Raw genomic sequence first — 23,494 nt, 5'->3', positions numbered from 1 at the left:
CTCTTTATCCAATAATGAACTTGTAGGTGTTTGCTGGGAAAGAGGGCCATACTCAGTAAATGTTAGTTAACACACATTAAATGAGTTTGTGATTAAAAGAAATCTGTAAATGTCCTATTATTGATTTTAGCAGTGGAGAATTAACTGAGTTTTGATATAGATTCAAATGCCTACCTGATTTGCATTTCTTTGACCCAGAGATATTTTTTCTTTTGAAAAATCCTCCTTTCTTTGATGCAACAACTCTTTTTATACTTGGTGACTATTTATGATGATGAATAAAGGTAAAGGATGTAAAAATGATGAAATAAGGCCAACTTGGAGACTATCACTGTTACATGCATAGTATCATGAACAGTCTAACCAAATCCCACTGACTATAAATAGCGTAAGCTACTACGCTTGTGGACTGCATCTTTGTGATTCCCCCATACTGTATCCTATATTGGAACACCAACCTCCAGAGGGATGGTACCAGGAGCTTGGGCCTTTGGGAGGCAATTAGTCTATGAGGGTGGAGTCCCTCTAGGACGAATAGAGCTCTGCTCTTTCCCTCTTCTGTTGTCATGTGAGGATGCATGAGAAAAATGACCCACCCTGTGTAAATTAGAACCATGGCATCACCAGAACCTGACTTTGTTCCACCTGATCCTGAATGTTTGACTATTAGAAATATGAGACACAAATAATTACTGTGTTAGCCACTCCGTGCAGTGTATTCTGTTGTAGCAGCCCAAACTCACTAAGGCAGCCATCACTATGGATGTTGAGAGTAAGATTTCTTTTTTTATTTATCTGATAGAAAAGAGTCACAGATACTTCAAAAAAGTATTGCACTAGATAGAATTAAATTGGCAAGGAAAACTTTATCCAAAATTTTGTGATAGGAGTTCCTGTAGCAGCTCAGTGGAAACCAATCTGGCTACTATCCATTAGGATGCAGGTTCAATCCCTGGCCTCACTTAGTGGCTTAAGGATTCAACATTGCTGTGAGCAGTGGGGTAGGTCACAGAGGAAGCTTGGCTCCTCATTGCTATGGCTAAGGTTGTGGCCCACAGCTATGCCCAATACTACTCTAACCTTAGAACTTCTATAAGCCTAGGGTACAGCCCTAAAAAGACAAAAAAAAAAGCAAGCCAAGTTTGCTGAAGGCCAAGATTACTGAGAGATTATTGCAAGAGTCTGAACTCAGCTCCTCTGAAACAAAGATGGGGGTGAATTTGCAAACACAGAGTGAACTAATTGAAAAATACTCCCGGTCCTTAGCCTGAAGGGTGGTCTTCTAAGTAGCACTAATGGGAGTTAGTGTCTACCTCTGCATAGAGACTGGGATAAAGGGGCCTTATCTTTCTCAATTATTACTTTGAGAAAGGAAGTCTCCCAAGTTCTTGAGCAAGACATTCCTGGGTTGTAAAACTCACATATTCTAGGGAAGAAGAAGGAATTTAAAGTTTTGTTTTCTAATATAAGTACTCCAAGAATAAAGTAATTAAATAAAAAAATACTTATCTGAAGTTTAGTTAAGCTGTGGATGGTATGGATATATCTATAATTTTAACAACAATCCACAGAAACAGAGGACAGTGTGGGCAGGGAAAATGGCAAGAAAACTCTTAGAAGATTCAAGTTGAACCTGGAATAATAGGTATGTTTAAAATAAATACATAAGTCAACAAAATATTTATAGGGTCAAATAATAGTTTTGGCCTTATGGAACATACAGTCTCTGTGACAACTACTAACCTCTGGATTTGTAGCACCAAAGCAGCCACAGATGAAACAGAGACATGTAAACAAAGGTGCAAGTGAGAGTTACCATACAGCTTCAATAAAAAATAGGTGACAGGCCAGATTCAGCCCTCAGGTCACAGTTTTCAAAATCCTAAAAGGGATTACTATGAGACTTAGATTCCCAGTTTTTTGACTCTGATATGAAAGACTAGTTTTTATGATAAATTCCTAGTTCATCCCCAAACTCTTTTGAATCTATGAACTGATTGAAGTAAAGAATTTTCATTTCAATAAGCTTTTCCTAATTTTTAGGGCTTTTTTCCACCAATGTATTAAACGGATACCTCAAGAGTCTATGGCTTAATCAACGAATACGGAACTTTTCTCTTCCAGCTAGTCAGGAGAACTAAAGAAAGAAAATCAGTTTTGTGCCATTTTGTATACACCACTGATATTCACTAAATGGAGAATAATAATTACATACACACACCTTTCGGCAAAAAAAAAAAAGAGAAATTTAAAAATGCATACTTTTGTGAGCTTTGCCCTGCATGAAGTACCTCTTAATTGTTGGTTTTTCCCATCATGCTGGTAAAGTTGTACAGTTGTTTTCCCTTCCACTCCCCTTTCTTATTATCTGCCCACTGTCCTTTTCCTTACCTTTTATAATGTCTTTGTGGCTTTTCTTCATCTACCTTCTCCTTCTGAGAAGTTTGCAATTCACTGAATATGATCTTTAAGAGTGCTTATCACAGAACAATCCAGGCAGCAAAGTATCTTTTTCATCAGGAAACATACTCAGATTATCCTATCAAAACAGCCAAAGATGAGTGGATGGTCTGTAGGAATTTATGCCAACACTAAGAGACTGTTAAAGAAACCAAGGCATCAACAGTTTCTTTTCCTTTTTTTTTTTTTTTTTTTTTTTGTTGTTGTTGTTGTTGCTATTTCTTGGGCCACTCCCGCGGCATATGGAGCTTCCCAGGCTAGGGGTTGAATCGGAGCTGTAGCCACTAGCCTACGCCAGAGCCACAGCAACGCGGGATCCAAGCCGCGTCTGCAACCTACACCACAGCTCACAGCAACGCCAGATCGGTAACCCACTGAGCAAGGGCAGGGACCGAACCCGCAACCTCATGGTTCCTAGTCGGATTCGTTAACCACTACGCCACGACGGGAACTCCTCCTCTTTTCCTTTTTGCTTCTAATCACATATGATCCATGATACATCACCATACTCCTCAAAATCCATTAAAGTTCTCAATATGTTTCTATTGGAAAAGGGCCATGTTCCTAGCTGAAGAATATTAATCAATTTTCAGAGAAAGTCACCCAAAAAGTTCAGTTTTCTACTCAGAAAGTGATGCTGATTATAAAAATGCATTATGGTATCATAGAGATGGATAATAGTAATATATTGCTACAAACCTTTGACAAGACCACAGAAATAATCTGTAAAGCAAAACAAAGTAAATTATTTTGAAAAGTGACTTGTGGAACAGGATCAACTAAGCATCAATAAACTCCTCTAATGAAAGCATGAAAACCTGATAAGCTAAGAGGAATTTCCTTCCAAAAATATGATTTAGTGATATTCAAGATTTGATGAAATGACAGTAATCATAAAAATATATCTATTGTAAGGCTTATTAACCTTGAGAAAGAAGGGTTTTATTTATTTAATATGTAACCATTTAATATTTTTTAGTCCTTGGAAAGTTTCATGATAGAAAGCGAAAATGGAGCTTGTGATGACTGTTATCGTATTTACTAGGACTCAGGAGAAAGCAAGAGAAAAAAACTCTTGTGGACCAAGTGCTCCTTGTTTTCTCTCAATATAGTCCTTCAGGACAGATGTTAAAACTCAGTCCTGAGGACAAGTGGCCCATGACCTAATGCCTTTTTGCTAAAAGAGTAGAGGGAAAGGTTAGAAGTCATATGCCAAGTACGACAGTAGTGAGGACACTGAGGACTGTGGGAATCACAGGGCAGAGTGAAGTATAACCAACCATGAGAGACAGAAATGAGGCCCTGCCACAACTGATGAGAGCAAGATCCAGGCAAAGCAGGCTGCTCACCCCTGATGCCCACTGAGAAGTGGAGAAGTGCCTCCAAGGTGCTAAACATTGGTGGAAAGCCATACATCAACAGAGCTATGACTTTTAATATATCTATGGATACCTTTCTCAAAAAGGCATTAGATCACAGGCCAAACAACACCCTTAAAGAATGTCTCTGCATTCATGGTTATAACCCATTTCCAGATAGGTAGAGGGTCTTTTCACTCACACATACACATCCTCCCCCCTCAGAAGAACTTACTGTGACCTCACATTAATGAGGTAGTCATCTCAGTCAGTACTTAAATCATCACACATACAGCTTTAACAGTAGTTTCAGCCAATCTCTGAGAGTAAAGTTTGAAGGCTTAACTAAATACAGTCCAAAAATTGTTCATAATTTTTTTTTACCTATGAACATTTTGTGTATATTTTGCATTTTTTCTTTGAAAACTTAAGGTACATATCAGCTTGGGTAACAAGATGACAATACAGTTCATTGTCAAGAAGTCTGCAAATCTGGGAGTTCTTGTCGTGGCTCAGTGGTTAACAAATCCAACTAGGAACCATGAGGTTGTGGGTTTGATCCCTGGCCTTGCTCAGTGGGTTAAGGATCTGGCCTTGTCGTGAGCTGTACGTGGGTCGCAGATGCAGCTTGGATCCCATGTTGCTGTGGCCGTGGTGTAGGCTGGCAGCTACAGCTCCAATTGGCAGCTACAGCCTGGGAATCTCCATATGCCCATGTACGGCCCTAGAAAAGATAAAAAGACAAAAAAAATATGATGAGAAAAGTAAAGAGAGCCTGCTGTTAAGCACTGAGAACTATGTCTAGTCACTTATGACAGAGCATGATAATGAGAGAAAAAAGAATGTAAGAATGTATTGCAACTGGGTCACTATGCTGTACAGTAGGAAAAAAAATTGTAGTGGGGAAAAAACAGTAAGAGAAATGTGATAAAAAATAGAATAAAAATAAAGTGTGAAAATGCTCAGCTGATTGAAATGCGAAGAGATGCACATCAGTTAATCTTTCAAATGTAAAGGGAAAGACAGAAGGATAAAACAGTTCAGGCAGAGTAAACTTTATGAGCTAAGGCACAAGTTACAAGTCAAAATTTTGTAAAAAGCATTGGTGTGCATTATTGAAAGGAGAGGAATCAAGATTAAAATATACTCTGAGAAGTGCTGGGGCATTAGATCACCAGTCTGGAGAAATACAGATGGATTTGAGAGAGATTTAGTGGGAAATGATTTCTTCCCCAGGCAACACAGACTCTAGCCACACTTCCTATATCCTCCCCTCACTCTGACTTCTGCATTTGGAATTTCTTTTACATCACCCATAAAATAGTTACTTCTGAGGCTTCCATAACTGCTTTATCTAATGTAGTAATTATCATCAAATTTTTATTTTTCTTTATAGCCTTACAAAGAATTTATTGTATACTGCATGTTTATTTGATTATCTCTTTGTATTTTATGTATTCTTTTGAAAGTAAGATTTAACCATGTTGCTTACTGATGGGTCCCAGCTAGAATAGCACTGCCACACATTGCTTAGAATAATGGTGTTTTAAATGCTATAATCATAGGCTGCATCTCAAAAGACATGTATTAAGCGACACTGAGGGATGGTAACTAGTCATCACCAGTGATGATAAAATACAGCTTCACAACCTACATGGCTTCACTTCACCTCATGCCTAGAAGAGCTCTTTACAGTCACCAGCAGCAGACCCAGGATTTTCTTACCTCTTGTCAACACAGCCTCATTCTAGTTCATGAGAAATTCTGATGGCCAAAGTCTATGCAAGCCATCCACTGAAGTTGCTATTAATCACTAGCATTCTCCAGGTAGAAGGTGAGTATGGAAGGAATCTGGGGGCAGTTTTGTGAGTAGGTCCTCTCTGCTCAGAGTACCAGTTGTTCTTTGGACAGAAGGCAGATGCAAGGATGACCCCAGCAACCCTTCATCACAGCCCACAGGCTAGCACATAGTCAGCTGTAGTGCCTGGCATCTTGAAAGTTATCTGAATGAAGTCCTTTGCCATTATTTCTTACATAAAATTGCTTTTGATAAGCTTTTTTAAATCCAGCACTTTTTCAGGAATGCCTCCCTCAAGTGTCAAAGGTAGCTGGCTATCATACTTAGCTCTCTTTCTTATTCCTAGCCTCTTAGGGACCTTTATTTTTATTCTTAACATTGCTGTTTCAGAGATAATTCATATTTATGCTTTGGAAGTATTAGGAGACAAGTACAGTCATACCAAAATATGGGTTTTCAAATTCTTGAGACTCTTTACTAAATGAAGAACAGATATTTTATTTTATATTTTCCAAGGAAGCTGCCTCTTTTCTTTCTTGCCTTAATCACTGTTTATGGTCAGAGCTTATGTCACAAGTTATATGCCTTAACAATCATTTGATTTTTATCAGTGCATGTGAAAAATATTTTCTTTTAGCTAAAAAACCAAACTATCATGAATATTGTGATGTTTTATCACCTTGAATATCAGCTGCCCTCAATGTGCCGAGTTTTGTTCATTTTGAATAGGGTACTTTTCTGTCATCTCCTATATAACACAGCTTGTTAAAACACTCAACAGAAATTGTGCTCTGGGGGAGATTTCTTATCCTCCAGTCTTTCAAGATCATGTGCTCCAAAGTTGCAATGGGCTTTATGATTTCTTAAAAAGTCTTATAGCACTGCCAAGCTTAATTTGATTCAAGTGAGGGCTCACTTTTTAAATGCCACGCTGTCTTATCCTCAAATTAAAATATTACTATCTCATTGAATCTTTCAACAACAAAATATATATACATATATATATATGTATATATATATAATTTCCTTTCCTAATTATTGCAAATTAAGTCATCAAGGAAATATTTTGCTAAGACAGAAAAAAAAGTTTTTAGGCTTCAATTATTCAAATATAAAATCCAACACAGTGAAATAGGTTAGGGAAAAATTAAATTGTGTTTTGCAGATTCTGACATTAAAGACATGTTTTTGTTAAGCTTTACTGCAAGAATACACTGATATGCATATTTAAACAAATTTCATTCCTTAATACTGCTCTAAATAGAATTAGTTGTAATGTTCTTAATGAATTGCTAAACTTGAAAATTTTCAGGAATACAAAGAGGAACCTAATTCTTTTCTTATAAATCTGTGCATTAATACATAGAGATAACTTTAAATACGCTCAAAAATAACACCCCCCTACATACAGTTACCAAGTATTTTTTAAACATTCTAGTGGTAAGCTATTATCTAATAGACCCTAAAATTAGACAAATATGATAAATGCCTTTAGGTTACCTGTTGTCATTAAAGATTATTGAATTAGGAGTTCCTGTCGTGGTGCAGTGGTTAACGAATCCGACTAGGAACCATGAGGTTGCGGGTTCGGTCCCTGCCCTTGCTCAGTGGGTTAACGATCCGGCGTTGCCGGGAGCTGTGGTGTAGGTTGCAGACGCGGCTTGGATCCCGCGTTGCTGTGGCTCTGGCGCGGGCTGGTGGCTACAGCTCCGATTCAACCCCTAGCCTGGGAACCTCCCATATGCCGCGGGAGCGGCCCAAGAAATAGCAAAAAAAAAAAAAAAAAAAAAATTATTGAATTGGTTGAAAATAAAGAATATTATACAGCAAAAATGTAGCAGTCAACAATACTAGGATAAGAATTTGCCCTGCATTTGGAAGCTCTCTTGATCAACACTTGCATCCCATGGGGTGAGGTGTAAATGTACCCATTTTAGGGGATGAAGCATGCAAATGCACGTTGTGTACTTCAGTCAGTGTCTGGAATTTCAACCTCCTCATGCAGCTTGTGATATTACTTTTACAAGTATTAATTCTCTGGCTTCAACTGAAAACTCTACTCATTGGATTCCTGTCATTAACTTCTTTACATTTTTATTAGAAAAAAACCAATTTTCTATCATTTATATGAGAGAAATACATTTGCTTCCTGAGAAGTGAAATTCTTCTGCTCTTATCCCTTGAGGATGCCTGATTCTGTTGCCACTTCAGATTTCATAGGATCAAGAACTCACAATTATGCTGGCTCTATGTTTTGTCTATGGCTCAAGTCAATGGTCTTCCAGTATTTACTTGTGATGGTCTGGTCTATGTCAGTAAACATTCTAAGCTGAACCATTATAACCCATCCCTAGCTCTTTCTTCCTCGCAGGAGGATCCTTTATCTATTTTCCACATTTTTCTTTTCTTTTTACAGCTGCATCCATGACATATGGAAGTTCCCAGTCTAGGGGCTGAATTGGAGCTCTAGATATAGCCTATGTCCCAGCCATGCATGGCAACACTGGATCTGAGCTAGGGCCTAGGCTGCAGCTTGCAGTAAGCCAGATCCTTAATCCACTGACTGAGGCAAGGGATCGAACCCACATCCCCACGGACATTATGTCGGTTTCTTAATCTGCTCAGCCACAATGGGAGCTCCCCATTTTCAACACATTTCAACCCTTCCCTTGCCCTTTTAAAACAAATCCCATCCCTCATGTTCATGGTTTCTATTCCGTATCTTCACCTTAGACAACAACTGTTCTTTCCTTTAGATTCCTCTGTGATTAACAAAGTATTCCCTTATGAACTTATCAACAACATATTGAACCCCAATTTCATATGGAAGCTCCAATTTCATATATGGGTGGCTACCATACAATGTCTTTAGATTCCTATTAGGGGACACTGTGGTTTCTTGACATTTGCAACTTTCTGCCCACCCCCTCCCCCTCCACAGACTTTCAAAGATAACTCTATTTCTGACTTTTACAAGTCATTAAGTCACTCTTTATATTTGTCTTGTATAAACAGATAAGAATGTTGCACTTCATCAAGGAAATAGGCTAGAGGGAAGAAGTAAAACACAGAAATTCACTTTAAATTTTTTTCTATTTGTACAGCATTTTAATGTAACTCATTAGAATAATGTATTTAAAAATTTCTGCAAGCAGTTGAATTCTGCCAAACCACATGTGCCTGGAAGAAGACTCCAAGTTCCAAGAGAACATGCTGCCCCTGCCACACTCTGATTTTGGATTTATGGGACCCTGAGCAGAGAATTCAGCAATGAGCTGTCTGAGCTTCTGATCTACACAGCCATGAAATAACAAATGGGAGCTGTTATAAATCACAAAGTGTGTGGAAATTTGTTCCTCAGCAATAAAAGCTACTATATCACACACATATAGAGGTACAGCAACAGAGGGAAGGGGTGGAGGGAGGGAGGAGGAGATGAGGGAGAGAGAAAGATTTAAATAGTAGGGAAAGAATTGCAATTCCTTCTGTTTCTACTCAAGGAGATTCTAGCTTAGAGTGAGCCTGTGGTAGAAGATACCACTGCTCTGCCTCCAGATGTTTTAGTATCTCTATAACTTTCACAGAATGAGTTTCGCACATTACCGAGACACTTCTTTTGATTAAGGAAAGTTAGGAAAAGCTATTTTCTATTAAATATGATTGTAAGCCCAAGTCAGTAGCATCATCTCATGGTCAAACTCAGACAAATGTATCTGTTTACACATGGGAGAAAAACAGGACTGGGTTGGATTTCTTAAGAAACCCACATTGTTAATTAAGTGAGGCAGGAGTATGGCCATGCATTCAGTTCAGATGATTTAACACACTCTCAAGATAATTTTATTTACATGTACTTATTGCTTTACAAATTCAGTGTATATCTATGTCTTTTTTATTTTTATTTTGGCCCTGCTCATGGCACACGGAATTTCTTGGGCCATGGATTGAATCCAAACTTCAACTGTAATCTATGCCACAGCTGTAGCAAAACTGGATCCTTAACCCTCTGCACCAAGCCAGGGATGGAACCCATGCCTCAGCAGCAACCTAAGCTGCTGCAGAGACAATGCCAGATCCTTAACCTGCTGTGCTACAGCAGAACTCCTATCTATGTCTTGAATTAGAGCTAACTTTACTATGGTCCCAAATCTTTTTACTGTTATGAATTCAATAGAGAAAGGTGAATTAAAATTATTTATTTTACATAATTTAAAAACTAGGAAAACATTTTGTCATTTTTTAAATGTAGAAACACTCATAAAATAAGCTTCTGTAAAGAAATGCTTTTGTAAATGAATGTATTCATCTGTCTAATCAGGATGTTATTTACAATTTGGTAATTTTTACTTATTTGTCACACAAAATGTATCAAGAAGCTTTTTTGCTAGGTCTCCACTCTTGGTTAGGTTCTGTTTTATGTGTGTATGTAGCATTGGAAACTGCTCTCTCTTAGAACTCCTTACAACGTATGGAGATTATCTTAACTCTGACTCACCAAGCCATGAGCTCACTGAGGAAAGGAATCTTGCCTTGCTCAATACTGAATGTCTCACACAAATATATGCTCAATATCTATTGAACAAGCATTACTTTAAAATTCTAAAATAAAATTTATCAGAGTTTCCAGGTGGTACAGAGTGTTAAGGATCTGGCATTCTCACTGCTGTGGCTCAGGTCACTGCTATGGTGCAGGTTAGATCCCTGGCCTGGGAACTCCCACATGACACAGGTGCTGCCAAAAAGATTTTTAAAAATAAATAAAATTTATCATACCTTATTTTTTATTTAATTTCATTCATTAACTCAGATATTTTCAGTTCAGGTCATGTGGCAGTGGGGATGCAAAAAAGAATGTTATCTTAGTTCTGCAATCAAGGTGCCCACAGTCTAGTGCCATGAAGCTACACATCGAATTTAGAGCCCAACTGTAACAGCTCATTCTCGGTGACGTGTAACATCCACTGCAATGTATTCATTTCAAACTGTCTCAGGTGATTCCCTAATTATATGGTAACTTAGCAAATGATTTCAAATCTGTTAGGAAAGAGGCATAATAAAAATTAAGAAATACATTTAGTAAAAGAAAGGGTCCTGTGGCAATAATATGATGTGCTTCCTTTGATTTATAAACTGGTTAATCTTGAATGAATATCTTGGTAGCATTTCCTCTGGTTTTCCATTTTACAAATATAAGAAGTTCATCTGGAAAAATTTTGTTGATTCCTGCTGGGTTTAAAACTTCAATTAAGTGACTACCATTCTATTTCCCATGAGAGCTAGCCTAACTTCTTCAATATTTCTTCATAATTCACATATCTGAGAGCAGGAACATATTGGTTAGAATGATTTTGTGTCCCAGTAGGAGCAATTATACATTTTCTTACATGATTGGTACTGCATGCAAGTCTATTGGTGAGCAGTAACCTGTGCCTTCTAATTCCTTTAATTTCACTTATATTCCAGCTGGAAGAGGAGCCAGATTTCTCCTGGCTTCCACATACTCACTGATGGTTAGACAGTAAAGAAGTTTTTATTTTCCCCTCTGCAGTTGCAGACTTGACAGCTCTAACACTTTTCTTTTTGTGGCATTTTCTGCCACTACCTATTATTCACCAGGAATAGATTTTCTACATTTATCATGTTTACCCAGGAAACTTCCCCATTCCTTTACTTTTGAATGTAAGTTCATTTGAATCCTTTAAAAATAGCCTAGATTTGGAACTACAAATTAAATTTCTTAAGGTAAAACGTTGCCAAGAGGCTATATTTTGGAAGCGCTGTGTTTACTATGTATGTCAAAGGTTACATACTATTGCTATGCTCCATTTATCTTGGCATCTGTTATTTTCTTAACTAAAAATGAACATGTTTTAACTTTACTGGCTGTTCTCCCTAGTAGAGTGAGGGCTGGCCTTGAGATTCTAACTTTATAAAGTGATGTGCCATTTTCATTTTTAATTTGGGTATGGTAGAGCTATAATATGTATATGTAGATTTTCAATGTATGTATCTTTTAAGAGAGTGATAGGTGTGAGGAGCATCCTATTCTTAAAAAATAAGGGTAATTAAAAAATAAGGGTAATTAAGGGTAATTAAGCTGAGGGACTGTAGTGCACTCCATTAACAGTGAAACTGTCCTCTGCCCAAACTAGTCCAGCAATGCTGCCCCCCTCCAATGCCTACAGGTAAAAGCTAACAGATTCAAGATATTACATTCCCTCAGAAGATAAATAGCAAAAGTTCAATCTGCTGAAAGTCACTTGCTTACTAAACTATATAATTGAATATATTAAACATTAAGCACATACACATATATACAATATGGACATTAAACATATATATACACACACACAAAACAAACTACTATATATAAAGAAAATAAGATACAGTGATGCAACATACAGCACAGGGAATATAGCCAATATTTTAGAATAACATTAAATGGAGTATAATCTATACAAATATTGGATTACTATGTTATACATGTGAAATTAATATTGTAAATCAACTATAAATAAAAAGATATACAAAAATATACATAATGCAAACATCATTTACCCTTGCTCCTCAATTAATTGATGAAAAAATATCAGCAGTGTCTTTGAAGCCCATTTTCATCTTTAAGTCATTGCATTTTTCTGACAGGATTTAATCTCTTTTCCTCAATATTTTATTACCCATTCTACTTTTCTTTATACCTTTAATCATGCAGTTGTATTTACTTAAGTACTATATCCCAAATACAGTGTATGGATTCATTTGTGGCTATTATTTCTTAATGTTTTGTCTTGGAGATGTGATCATGCTGTTTTATATTTATTTTATTATCATTTTTAATGGTTACACCTATGATATATGTAAGTTCCCAGTTCAGGGACTGAATCTGAGCTTCAGGTGCAGCAACTCTGGATCCTTTAATGCACTGCCCCAGGCCCAGGATCAAACCTATACCTCAGCAGTGACCTGAGCTGCTGCCATTGGATTCTTTTTTCTTTTAATGACATTTTTTTTTAATGGGGAGAAACCATTCTGAATCCAGACTTCTTTACAAATAAGCATTTTAAGGATGGAGACAGGAGGTATTTGAGTCACACAGAGTGTTCCTTGGCTCTTAAGTCAGCAGGGCAACTGGAAGTGAGTCTGTCTTTAGTTGGCAGAGTGCCATGTAGACCCCTGGGGTGCTGGTGGAAGAAGTGGAGCATGGCAGGTGGCTCCTGCAGGCACTTGAGTGTCCAGGCCACTAGAAATGGAACCGAATCTTGATTATGATGATTGTTCTGGCACTTGTTATCTCTGTAGGCACCAAGAGCCCCACCACCCAGACCGCCCCCCCCCCCGCCCCCGGTTGCCTGCTGGCCCCTCAGGAGGGAATCAGAGGACTTGATGCTGTAGCCTGTGAGAGGCACAGGGAGAAATGTCACCTGAGAGATCAAAGGTTATCTCTGCGGGCAAGCATCATGAGAGGGGCTCGTGACCACCTTGCTGCCCAACTACCAAACCTCCAGGCCTCATCAGAAACTACATGGCCAGAGGTTCTGCAAAGCCATATCACAGGTGCCTAAGATGCCTTCTTTCCTCTGTGCTGGATGTGAGTGGTGAGCTCATGTCTAGAAAGGCGTCACACACAGACTGGCATCAATAGTCACTTATGTAAAGCTGCTACTTTAGAACAGCTTTTTAGACGTGAGTCAAGAATTCGAACCAAAGAACCCAAGGTTCTCAAGGATCAAATTGAAAACCAAGAACCCAAGGTTCTTGAGGATCTCTGTCAACGGGACTATAAAGAAGACAGAGCAAGGACGTGAATAACCCCATTACCTGGACGTATGTCAGTGGTTTAAAGGCCTGCTGAGCTGAGTGGCCCTGCAGACAAGAAGTGGAGCTGGTGGGAGAGCATCCACAGCACTGGTGGGGAGCAAGGTGTAGGCCCAAGGCCGATGAGAAAAAGGGGACAATTCACAAGCAAAACCACCTGGAAAGAGTCCGAAACCAGTCTCTGATGGATGACAGGTGGCGATTCTCAGGTAAGATGGGGCCAGGATTTGACCTGGCAACGTGGGGCCCCTCGGAAGACCCAGCTACAGAATCTTTCCATCAAGCCTAAGACTGAGAACAGTGTTCTGGTGTTCTGCTCACCGGCACGGAGGAAAAGCAATCAAGGTATTTTAAGAAAATGTGTGGAACTCAAGAGAGAAACTGAGGTCCTGGGAGTGGAGGCCGTGAGCCCAGAGGTCACAGCCCGGGGATTTGAGGGTCTCCACAGAGACCCCCCCAGACTGAGGGTGTCCACGCCAGCCCCTCCGTCCCACATGAACCGACCAGGGGTTGCCTTTTTCTCCCAAAGATGCTAACTGCAACCGTGTCAGTGACTCCCGGATGCCCAATGAGACTACACACCAAAGACGAGAAGATCCCACTCCCTGGGCCACCAGAGGGGCCTCTCCCACGGGCACTGTGTCCTCGGGTGTCTGGAAGCCCAAGGCCTCAGGACAACTGTGGAGCCAGGCCGCAGGCCCCCCACAGACCCTCTCCCCACCCCGCTCCTTTGGGCTGAAAGAAACTATCTAAAATCCTATCTCCCAGGCTTGTCTGGCAGTGAGGGATGTGGCGGTACCTCAGTAGAAGGAGATGCTGGACTTGCCCCCGGGCAGGTTCAGGACTTTGTTGTGAGAGTGCGACCATGGGCCCAGCCTGGGCTCATGGCTGTCCACCAGGGGCGCGGGCTCCTGAGTGCAGGCTGCCTCCCTTGGGCCACCTTGCTTGCTGGCTCCTGCCTGGGCAGTCTGGGTGAGGCACTCGCTGAGGCCTTGAGGTCAGGGGTGGGCTCCTCCCCCTCATGCAGGAGCACGTGGTCCTTGGCCTTGTTTGGGTGTGCCAGGGGCGAGGCAGCAGTGACGGGGACCCAAAATGTCACTGGTCTTCCCGCCAGGGGGGTTCAGATGCTGTCCAGTCTGCACAGGCATTCATTTGTCAAAGATACCACTTCCTTTGCCCCCAGGGGATTGATCCTTTTAGGTACATTCTGAGGCTCTTCGGTTGGTCCAAAAATGTTAGATGCCATCCTATTGGGCCTGCTTGAAGGGACAGCTTCTTCTGGACTTCCAAACAGACTGCTTGAGTCTTCTCCCGAGGGCTTCATGGCCCTGGAGCCAGCCTGGCCACCCTCGGTCTCCGGTGCCCGGAACATGTCACCTGCCAATCCTGCCGTTGCATTCTTAACTCTCTGCACCACAGTGGGAAATCATGTACTGTTTTAAATTACTATAGTTCATTTGATTTCATTACTTTGTCATATCCCACAATGTATTCATTTTTTGTGATCTTTACAAACATTGCCAGTATAAAAATTCTTCCTTGTACATGTGTGTAAGGGTGTATTCATGGAAGTAGAATGGTTGTAACATAAGGAATATGCAGTACACTGTGTAACATCAAACTGTTTTGTAAAGTATCTGTATCAATCCATATTCCCATCAGCACTAAAGGAGAGTTTCTGTTCTTCCTCATCCTACTCATCACATAATAGTTTTCTTCCTTTACTGTATTTACTGTATTTATAAATAGATAATCTTATTTTCTAAAGTTGAACTAATTTGCATTTTTAGTATAGACACATGTGCATAACTAACTCTTGGACACTATTGCATTCAATTTGCTAATAATACTTTGTTTAGAAATTTGTTATATTGATGACTAACCTTTATTTTTCATATATTTATCTGCTATTAATATTTCATTGGAATAATACTGAGCATAAATGTCTGAATAATCTTAGCAATATGTGTTCCTTGAATAAATACTATAATTTCCTAATAAAATTAGGTGGTTTTCCTAATAAAATTAGGTGGTTTGTATTTTCTTTATATATAAAATACTATTATTTCTGGAGTTCCCATTGTGGCTCAATAGGTTATGAACCCAACTAGTATCCATGAAGATGTGGGTTTGATTCCTGACCTTGCTTACTGGGCTAAGGATTCAGCATTACCACGAGCTGTGGTATAAGTTGCAGATATGACTCAGATCCTGTGTTGCTGTGGCTGTGGCATCGGCCTAGAGCCATAGTTCTGATTCCACCCCTAGCCTGGAAACTTCCATACACTGCAGGAGTGGCTCTTAAAAAAAAAAAAAGGCAAAAGAAAACTATTTCAATTTATTTGTTATAGACTATTTAGATTTTCTATTCTGCCCTGTATAGGTATTATTATTATTATTAATATTATTAAGAAATTCAGTTATTCTAATCATTACATAATGCTGTTTGCAACATTATATTATCTCTGCAACAATTAGGCCATGGTGTTTTCTTTTTCATTCCTAACATAGCTTATTGCTCTTTACACTTTCTAATTTTTTTGCACTTTCTAATGCTTGTACATCTTATCAGTCTTTCTAAAGGATGAAATTTTGCTTACTGATTTTTTATGTTGTATTTATTATTTTCTGCTTTTATAGTTAATATTTTTCTTACATTGATTTTATTTAGTGTTTTCTGTTATTCTAACTTAAGTGCCAAACTGATTTTTTTATCTTTCTTTAAATTAAATATATATACATATATATTTACACACAGTACTACTTTAGCTTTAACGAAAATTTTAACTCTGCAGTATATTCATTACCATTCAGTCATATTATTTTCAATTTTAATTACTATTTCTTCTTTTATGTAAAGGTCACTTACAAGAGTGAATTTACTTCCACTAGTTTTGTGTTGTGGTTGTTCCTGAGTAATGTCTTTATATTGAATATCAACTTTATATTTTTTATACTGAATATCAAAATTGCATTCTGGTCAAGAATGTGCTCTTAGGGTACTGATTCTGAGAATACAATAAGACTTAACTTATTGCCTTGTAGCTGATTAATTTTTATGACTATGGTATGTTTGCTTGAAAATGTTATACTTTCTACGTGTGTTTGGTGTCAGGTTGTATTTATATTCATTATATCAAGTTTTTGTTTAGTTTAAATCTTATATATCTTTATTAAATTTTTAACATCTTCTTAATGTCCCTGGCTTGGAATTATGATTTTTTTCTTAGCATTTCTACAGTGTCATTAACCACTGAGCCATGATGTGAATTCCTTCAACATTAATTATTGTGTTAAAAAAGATAATTCAGGGAGTTCCTGACATGGCTCAGTGGTTAATGAATCCAACTAGGTACCATGAGGTTGTGGGTTCACTCCCTGGCCTTGCTCAGTGGGTTAAGGATCCAGCATTGCTGTGAGCTGTGATGTAGATTGCAGACTTGGCTCAGATCCTGCATTGCTGTGGCTGTGGTGTAGGCCAGTGGCTACAGTTCCAATTCAACCCCTAGCATGGGAACCTCCTTCATATGCTGCGGGAATGACCCTAGAAAAGGCAAAAAGACAACAACAACAAAAAATATAATTCAGGAGTTCCTGTTCCAGCTTGGCAGGTTAAGAACCCGACATTGTTTGTAAGGATACAGGTATGATCCCTGGCCTCCTTCAGTGGGTAAAGGATCCAGTGTTACTGTGGTGTAGGTTGCAAATGTGGCTTCAATCTGGTGTTGCTGTGGCTGTGACACAGGCCAGAGCTGCAGCTCCAATATGACCCCTAGCCCAGGAGCTTCCATATGCTGCAGGTGTAGCTGTAAAAAGAAAAAATAAAAAACAAAACAAAACCTAATCCAACTGACTGAAAGATCTAACTGGCTGCATTCAGTGATTCATGAATTGAGTAGCATTCTGTCTGGCAAGCAGAAAGGAGGTCTGAGGAGCTGTACAAAACGGAAGGATTTTACAGGCAGAAGCCACACCTAAAAAGGGCATATGGAAGTCCCCTTGCTAGCTGCTGAATCAGAGCTATAGCTACCAGCCTACACCACATGAGAAAAGTTTCTAACAAAGAGCAGATTGTTTCAGGCAGGGTCACCTTCTTTTGGGGATGGTGGTTCTACTGGACAGATTACCTCAGTAGAGCTAACCAGGTAATTCCAGAATAACTGGTAAAAGATGACATTCCTGGGAGAGGCTGGAACTCATAGGTATTAAGTCTTGGTATGCTGATGTGGGGCTCATCACAACTAGCTCCATTTTGGGTCTGTTATTTCTTTTTTAAACATTTGCCACTGAAACCTTTATGGTAAGTTTCTTTCCATGCGAAGTCCATTCTTTAGAAATTCCTTTAGCGAAAGTCTGCTATTAATAAAATTTCTCAGCTCTTGCATATAAGCTCTTGCTTATATTATAAACCCATTATAATTTGACCTTAATTTTTAAAGATAATTTGTCTTAGTAGAGAATTCTAGAATGGTAGTTATATTTAAGTATTTAGAGGTCATTGTTCCATTATCATCACTTCATCAATTTTTTTTTTTTGCTCATGAGAAAATATACAAGAAGGACAAATTATTTGTCTGTCTTTTTATCATCCTTACCATCTTTTATCAGCAGACCTAAGCTATCATCATGTCTCACCTGGTTTCCTGTGATAAAATCCTAACTTGAACTCTCCCAGACCACCCTCTTCCTCAAACATGCCTTATCTATTATTACACAGAAGCTGGACTGATCCCTTTAAAGTACAAGATAAGTCACTTTTCCTTCTTAGAACCCTCCAGAGAGTTCTCTTTTCTATGCTAAGTCAAAACCAAAATCATGACCAAGGTCTGGCCCCACTTGCCTGATTCCATTAACTCTCTGATCTTATATGTCTTTTTTCTCTCTTTTGCTAACTTTGCTCCAGGCTCTTTGGCCTCTCTGCTCTTCCTTGACCAAACTAGATACACTCTAATCTTAGTGCATTTTTACTTACTTTTCTTCTTCATGGAATAATTTTTTCCCCCAGACATGCAATGTTTAACTCCTTCAGTGACTTTAAGATTTTCCTCAATGCTAACTTCACCTAGAGTAATGTCTTGAAAACCTCACTTGGAATTTCAAGCCTTACTCTTACCACTCTCAGTGTACCTGACCCTGGCCTAATGTTATAACTCTTATAGCCTTATAACAATATTATGTACTTATTTTTTATGCATATAATTCATTTTCTTTCTCTTTTCTATGCCATGTAAGCTCTGTGAGGGCAAATTTTATCTATTTTTGCCAGTAAGGGGCATTCAGGGTAATTTGGGGATCAGAGGCTTTTGCTCACTGCCACTGCATGTTTCAGTGACCTACAGGTCCAATGTGATGTAGACAGAGGAGGTTCTTGTGCCTGGAAATTTTCTCTTTTAGTGCTGTCACCCTCATCATCAAGTGTTTGTTTGTTTGTTTTTGGTCTTTTTGTCTTTTTAGGGACACACCTGTGGCATATGGAAGTTCCCAGGCCAGGGGTCTAATCAGAGCTGTAGCTGCCAGCCTATGCCACAGCAATGCAAGATCAGAGCTACATCTGCAACCTATATCACAGCTCATGGCAATGCCAGATCCTTAACCCACTAAGCAAGGCCAGGGATTGAACTTGCATCCAAGCTGTGTCTGTGACCTACACCACAGCTCACAGCAAAGCTGGATTCTTAGCCACTGAGGGAGGCCAGGGATTGAACCCACATCCTCCTGGATACTAGTCAGGTTCGTTTCCACTGAGCCACAATGGGAACTCATTATTGACTTTTGTCACCATTAAGTGCCCTTTCCCCCGTCATCATTACTAATTGCCTTCCACTCCTACATTTTTTATGAAGAATATCCTTCAATACTTTTGTCGATGCTAACTATGGTTATTATGAACTGTAGGATTTTATTTTCCCTCATTCTGGAATGATGTTTGGGCACTGTATTCAATTCTCCACTGAGTCTCCAAGCCTCTGTCCCAGTCCCGTGTGGACGTGAAGCCCAAGGACTAAGTGGATCCAATAATCCCCAGCATAGCTGCAGAAATGCTAGCTCATGAGTCAAAGCTACAGTTTTCAGCAATTTATTGTCTTCTGAAATATGGGAATTTCCTTTTCTTTTGTAACCCCAGGCATACTTTTTAACAAACATTTTTGTTACATTTTATCTGGCATTATATATTTTTGTGAGTACTACAGCATAACCCATTCTTTCATATCACAGGCACTGAAAAGTCTTAGTACTATGACTTCATGGGACTAGATTATGCCTGTATAGTTAGAACAAGGTCACTTTGATTATACTTGAATATAAAAAGATATTCAATGATATGCCACATTAAAATTTTGATAAATTCTTTAAGAATATTTTGCTCCAAAGATATTAAATTAGGATTTAGTAGGACTTTAAAGTGCTTCTAATTGCACCTCCAACCTGCCAAAAAATCCCCCATTCACCTTTGACTTTAACAAGAACACCCATGATAAAGTTAATTCACATATCGAGGCCCACACAGTGAAGGCCACCATGAGGCCCAGCCCACATTACAAATCTAAACTCAGGTCAACCTATGCTTATAGAAAACTTCACTGTCAAGGACATCTAATACTTGTCACAACCCTCCAACTCAGCATCAGCTAGCTTCCCTCACCTGAGAAAATAGGACCTTCTAGCCTTAGCAGGAAATCCCCACCTCCTAGCCAATCATGCCCTGTTTCCACATTGCCTTTTGTAAGGCTCTAGGAAACTCACTCTCACCCAAAATCCCCAGGAGGAAAGTTCCATCCCCCGCTTGTGAGGCATGGTACTCCTCCCCCAACCCCCTTCCCAATCCATGGATTACTTTTCCCTTAATAAAGGACTTCAAATTCATTATTAAGTTGTTATTCTTGTCAGTTAACACATTCCCTTTGCTTTAAGAACTTAGGGGAAAAGATCACACATCAACATTTTTGATATTATCAGATATCAATGTTTGCTGAATTGGCTCAAAGACATTATTTTATATATAACTTAGTTTGCATTTCCTTGACAATATATCTTCATGAGATGAGCCCTGCTTTGATAAATTGACTGTTCATGAGTTTTACCAGTTACTTTTATATTTTTCATCAATATGTAGAACTTATTTATTTATCTATCTATTTATTTATTTATTGCTTTTTTTTTCAGGGCCATACCCACAGCATATGGAGGTTCCCAGACTAGAGGTCAAATTGGAGCTGTAGCCACTGGCCTACACCACAGCCACAGCCATGCCAGAACTGAGCCATGTCTGCAACCTACACCACAAGCTCACAGCAATGCTGGATCTTTAACCCACTGAGTGATGCCAGGGATCAAACCTGCAACCTCATGGTTCCCAGGTGGATTAGTTTCTGCTGCACCATGATGTGACCTCCCTGTGTCATGATAGGAACTCTGAATTTCTTCATTCTTCATTCTTTGTACTCTGTATCTCACCAAATATATTCTTTAATATTGAACAAGCCCATCTGATCCATAAAAGTAGAAAATCAATTGTTCTATGGTGAGAGTGCAGTGAGTTCTTAACTGCCCTTTTGGCTATTACTCTTTGTTTTCCACTTATAGTCAAATGACCCTATCTTGCTCCAAGTACAATTTCTTCCACACAGTCTGCTACCTGTTATCAAACGGTGAGTGGAATCACATCATCATTCAACATTTTTGCCCACTCTCTTTTAGAATGTTTGCACAATTGTCTACACACATTTTTCCATGTGTCAAATTCTCTTCATTGTTCCCCACATTTATCGAGACTTAATTGTCACATAACATTGTGTAAGTTTAAGATGTACACTGTGGTGATTTGACATACGTGAGCACTGCAAAATGATTACCATGATAAGGTTAGTTACTGCACTGATCACTACACAAGGTTACCTTTTCTTCCCCTGCCATAGTGAGGACTTGTAAGACATACTCTCTTGGCAGCTTTCAAGTAGACAATATGGTGGTGCTACCTACAGGTGGCCTTTGAAAAATGAAGTGGAACTTATATTTAGCTCTCTGTGTCCAGGATTCTCTCACATCCTGAGATTTGAACACTCATGGCCATGCAGCACTGTGGTGTTTGCTACTGAAAAATATCCATGTATAAGTAAGTGGATCTGCACAGTTCAAACCTGTGTTGTTCAAGGTCAACTGTGTAGACATCATATCATACATTAGATTCTCAAAAATTAATTCACCTTGTGACTGGCGGTTTGTATCCTTTGCCCAATAAATTGTTGTATTGATTTACCAAACACAATGTTCACTTCCTGAAAGTGATAAAGTAGCTCAAAATACATTTTACTGTCATTTTAGTAAAATGCTCATCTGATTAAATGAGTTTCTCAACCAATGCACTTACATATATATGATCTATTAATAACATATATTGGAGTTCTATGAAATAATTTTACAAGATTCGTTTGAAAAAGAAAATATAGAAATTATGAATTTTAGGATATAAACATTAATTTTTCAGAATTAATAAAGATGTAAAATTTCTAAACTTTAAATACTGGAATGTATTCCTTTAAATAAAGGGTGTTATTATACATGGTGAAGCAAACAATCTTGGGTCAAACTCTAATTCTAAATGAAAAAATGATAGCTCATGCTGATAGAAATTAAGTGATATTAATCCCACTAATCTAAATTGTTCCTATCCTTTCATCCTACATCTCTTGTTTCAGCATAATAAGGAGTGATCTACAGAATTTTCTCTGTTAGTTAAGAAGCTTCTCTAAAATGTTATCCATATTTGGAAGCATAGTCCTCTCATTATTTTCCTTTGTATATATAAGTAATGGGTTATGATCATTTTTCTCAAGTGAAAAATATGTCATAGACACTGAAGACAAAATTTATAAAATCTCAAACTATTTAAGTACCAAACTTTTAAAATACAGTAAAGTTTATCTCCCCACCACCAATTTTTAGTGTTTTTACATTCAGGAAGGATGTAAATTTTCCCAGAGGTTACTAATAACTTGCAGATTCATATCTTCAACTCTGTATATAATTAGAAAGGCTTTAAGGATTTTACAAAAACCAAAACCAAAAGCCCTCCAAAACCCAAATGCCTATTTGCCTTATCTTCCCCCAACATCCTCCAGTAGTCTTCATTTTATACTTAGCACCTGGCAGGATACAGCAGTGGCGATGGAGTAGAGAGGAAAGAAGCCAGAGAATTATCATTTGTCAAAGAGTTACTGTGCAGTAGCTTTGGCCTAGTAGATCTCCTATATTAGATTTTACAAAAAAAAAAAAAATCACGTCTATCTCACAGATATACCAAATGATATTTGGAAACACTAAATGACTTGCAAAAGGGCAAGTATATTTGATGTTAAGAACCATGTTGTTTCTAGTACATTATCCTGGGTTTTTCTTGGCCTTCCTTAGGCTATGTTCAAATATTCCTATTTACTCTACCACTGGATTCATCTAATGCACAGATGAAAGTAATGTGGTGGAGAGTGTCTGTAATTTAGAGAAGATCAAGATACACGCCTGGTAAAAGCATTGAAAAAAAATGTAAGCCTATGAATTTTCTTCCTTTGACCAAAGAAATTCCACGTTGTAAGAAGGTAAGCATTAGCAGCATTGTGGAGCAATGACTGAATAGGAATTTCATGACTAGGCAGTGGTGATGGGTGGTGTTGATTTTGTGATATCAGGTCCAAAGGGTGAATACATCAGGATGTTTTGTGGTTACACTATGGATCTTATGAGAAAATCCTTTGAATGTGTGCGAGCAAAAGGCTGTGATATGCTTTACTTCATACTGTCACTCAGTGTTGACTGTGTTCTGTATAGTGAGTTAAGAAACAGAGAAGTCATAGAGATCAATGGGACCTAAGTGCCTCACACATCTGGCCACATTACCTACTTAGATGATCCTGGAACATTTATTCCAGATACCATTTCTAAAAGAGCTGCTTTTGTTTTGGATTCATTATGTATTATGGTGCTTGGCAGATAATATATTAATCCCACAATCAGTTGATATTGTATTTTCCCACTGAAACAACTATTGCACTATTTTCAGAGAAAAACA

At 38.5% G+C, this 23,494-nt stretch overlaps 1 protein-coding gene and 1 pseudogene across 31 annotated transcripts in view; both read right to left on the bottom strand.

Annotated features, from left to right (window-relative positions):
* The window catches only part of LOC100519166 (uncharacterized), a 191,758-nt gene that overhangs the window by 51,135 nt on the left and 117,129 nt on the right, over positions 1 to 23,494 (bottom strand). For 18 of the 31 annotated variants that reach the window (XR_014840446.1, XR_014840440.1, XR_014840441.1 and 15 more), the window contains one exon: positions 2,392 to 2,539. The exons of the other annotated variants lie outside the window; for them this stretch is intronic. Coding sequence is in view for 15 of the 18 variants with exons in the window: in XM_085017174.1 (XP_084873300.1) it covers positions 2,392 to 2,422 (31 nt within the window). In the remaining 3 variants the exon portion in view is untranslated. The remainder of the gene's footprint in view (positions 1 to 2,391; positions 2,540 to 23,494) is intronic. 31 annotated transcript variants of the gene reach the window in all.
* LOC146404467 (jupiter microtubule associated homolog 2 pseudogene) lies at positions 14,083 to 14,938 on the bottom strand (annotated as a pseudogene).

This window comes from Sus scrofa, chromosome 3 (assembly GCF_054392235.1).
Source record: "Sus scrofa isolate SSC_HxYL_T2T_F1_AM1 chromosome 3, Sscrofa_HxYL_maternal_Yorkshire_Landrace_v2.0, whole genome shotgun sequence".
NCBI lineage: Eukaryota > Metazoa > Chordata > Mammalia > Artiodactyla > Suidae > Sus > Sus scrofa.
This window is presented reverse-complemented; position numbering and strand designations above follow the sequence as displayed.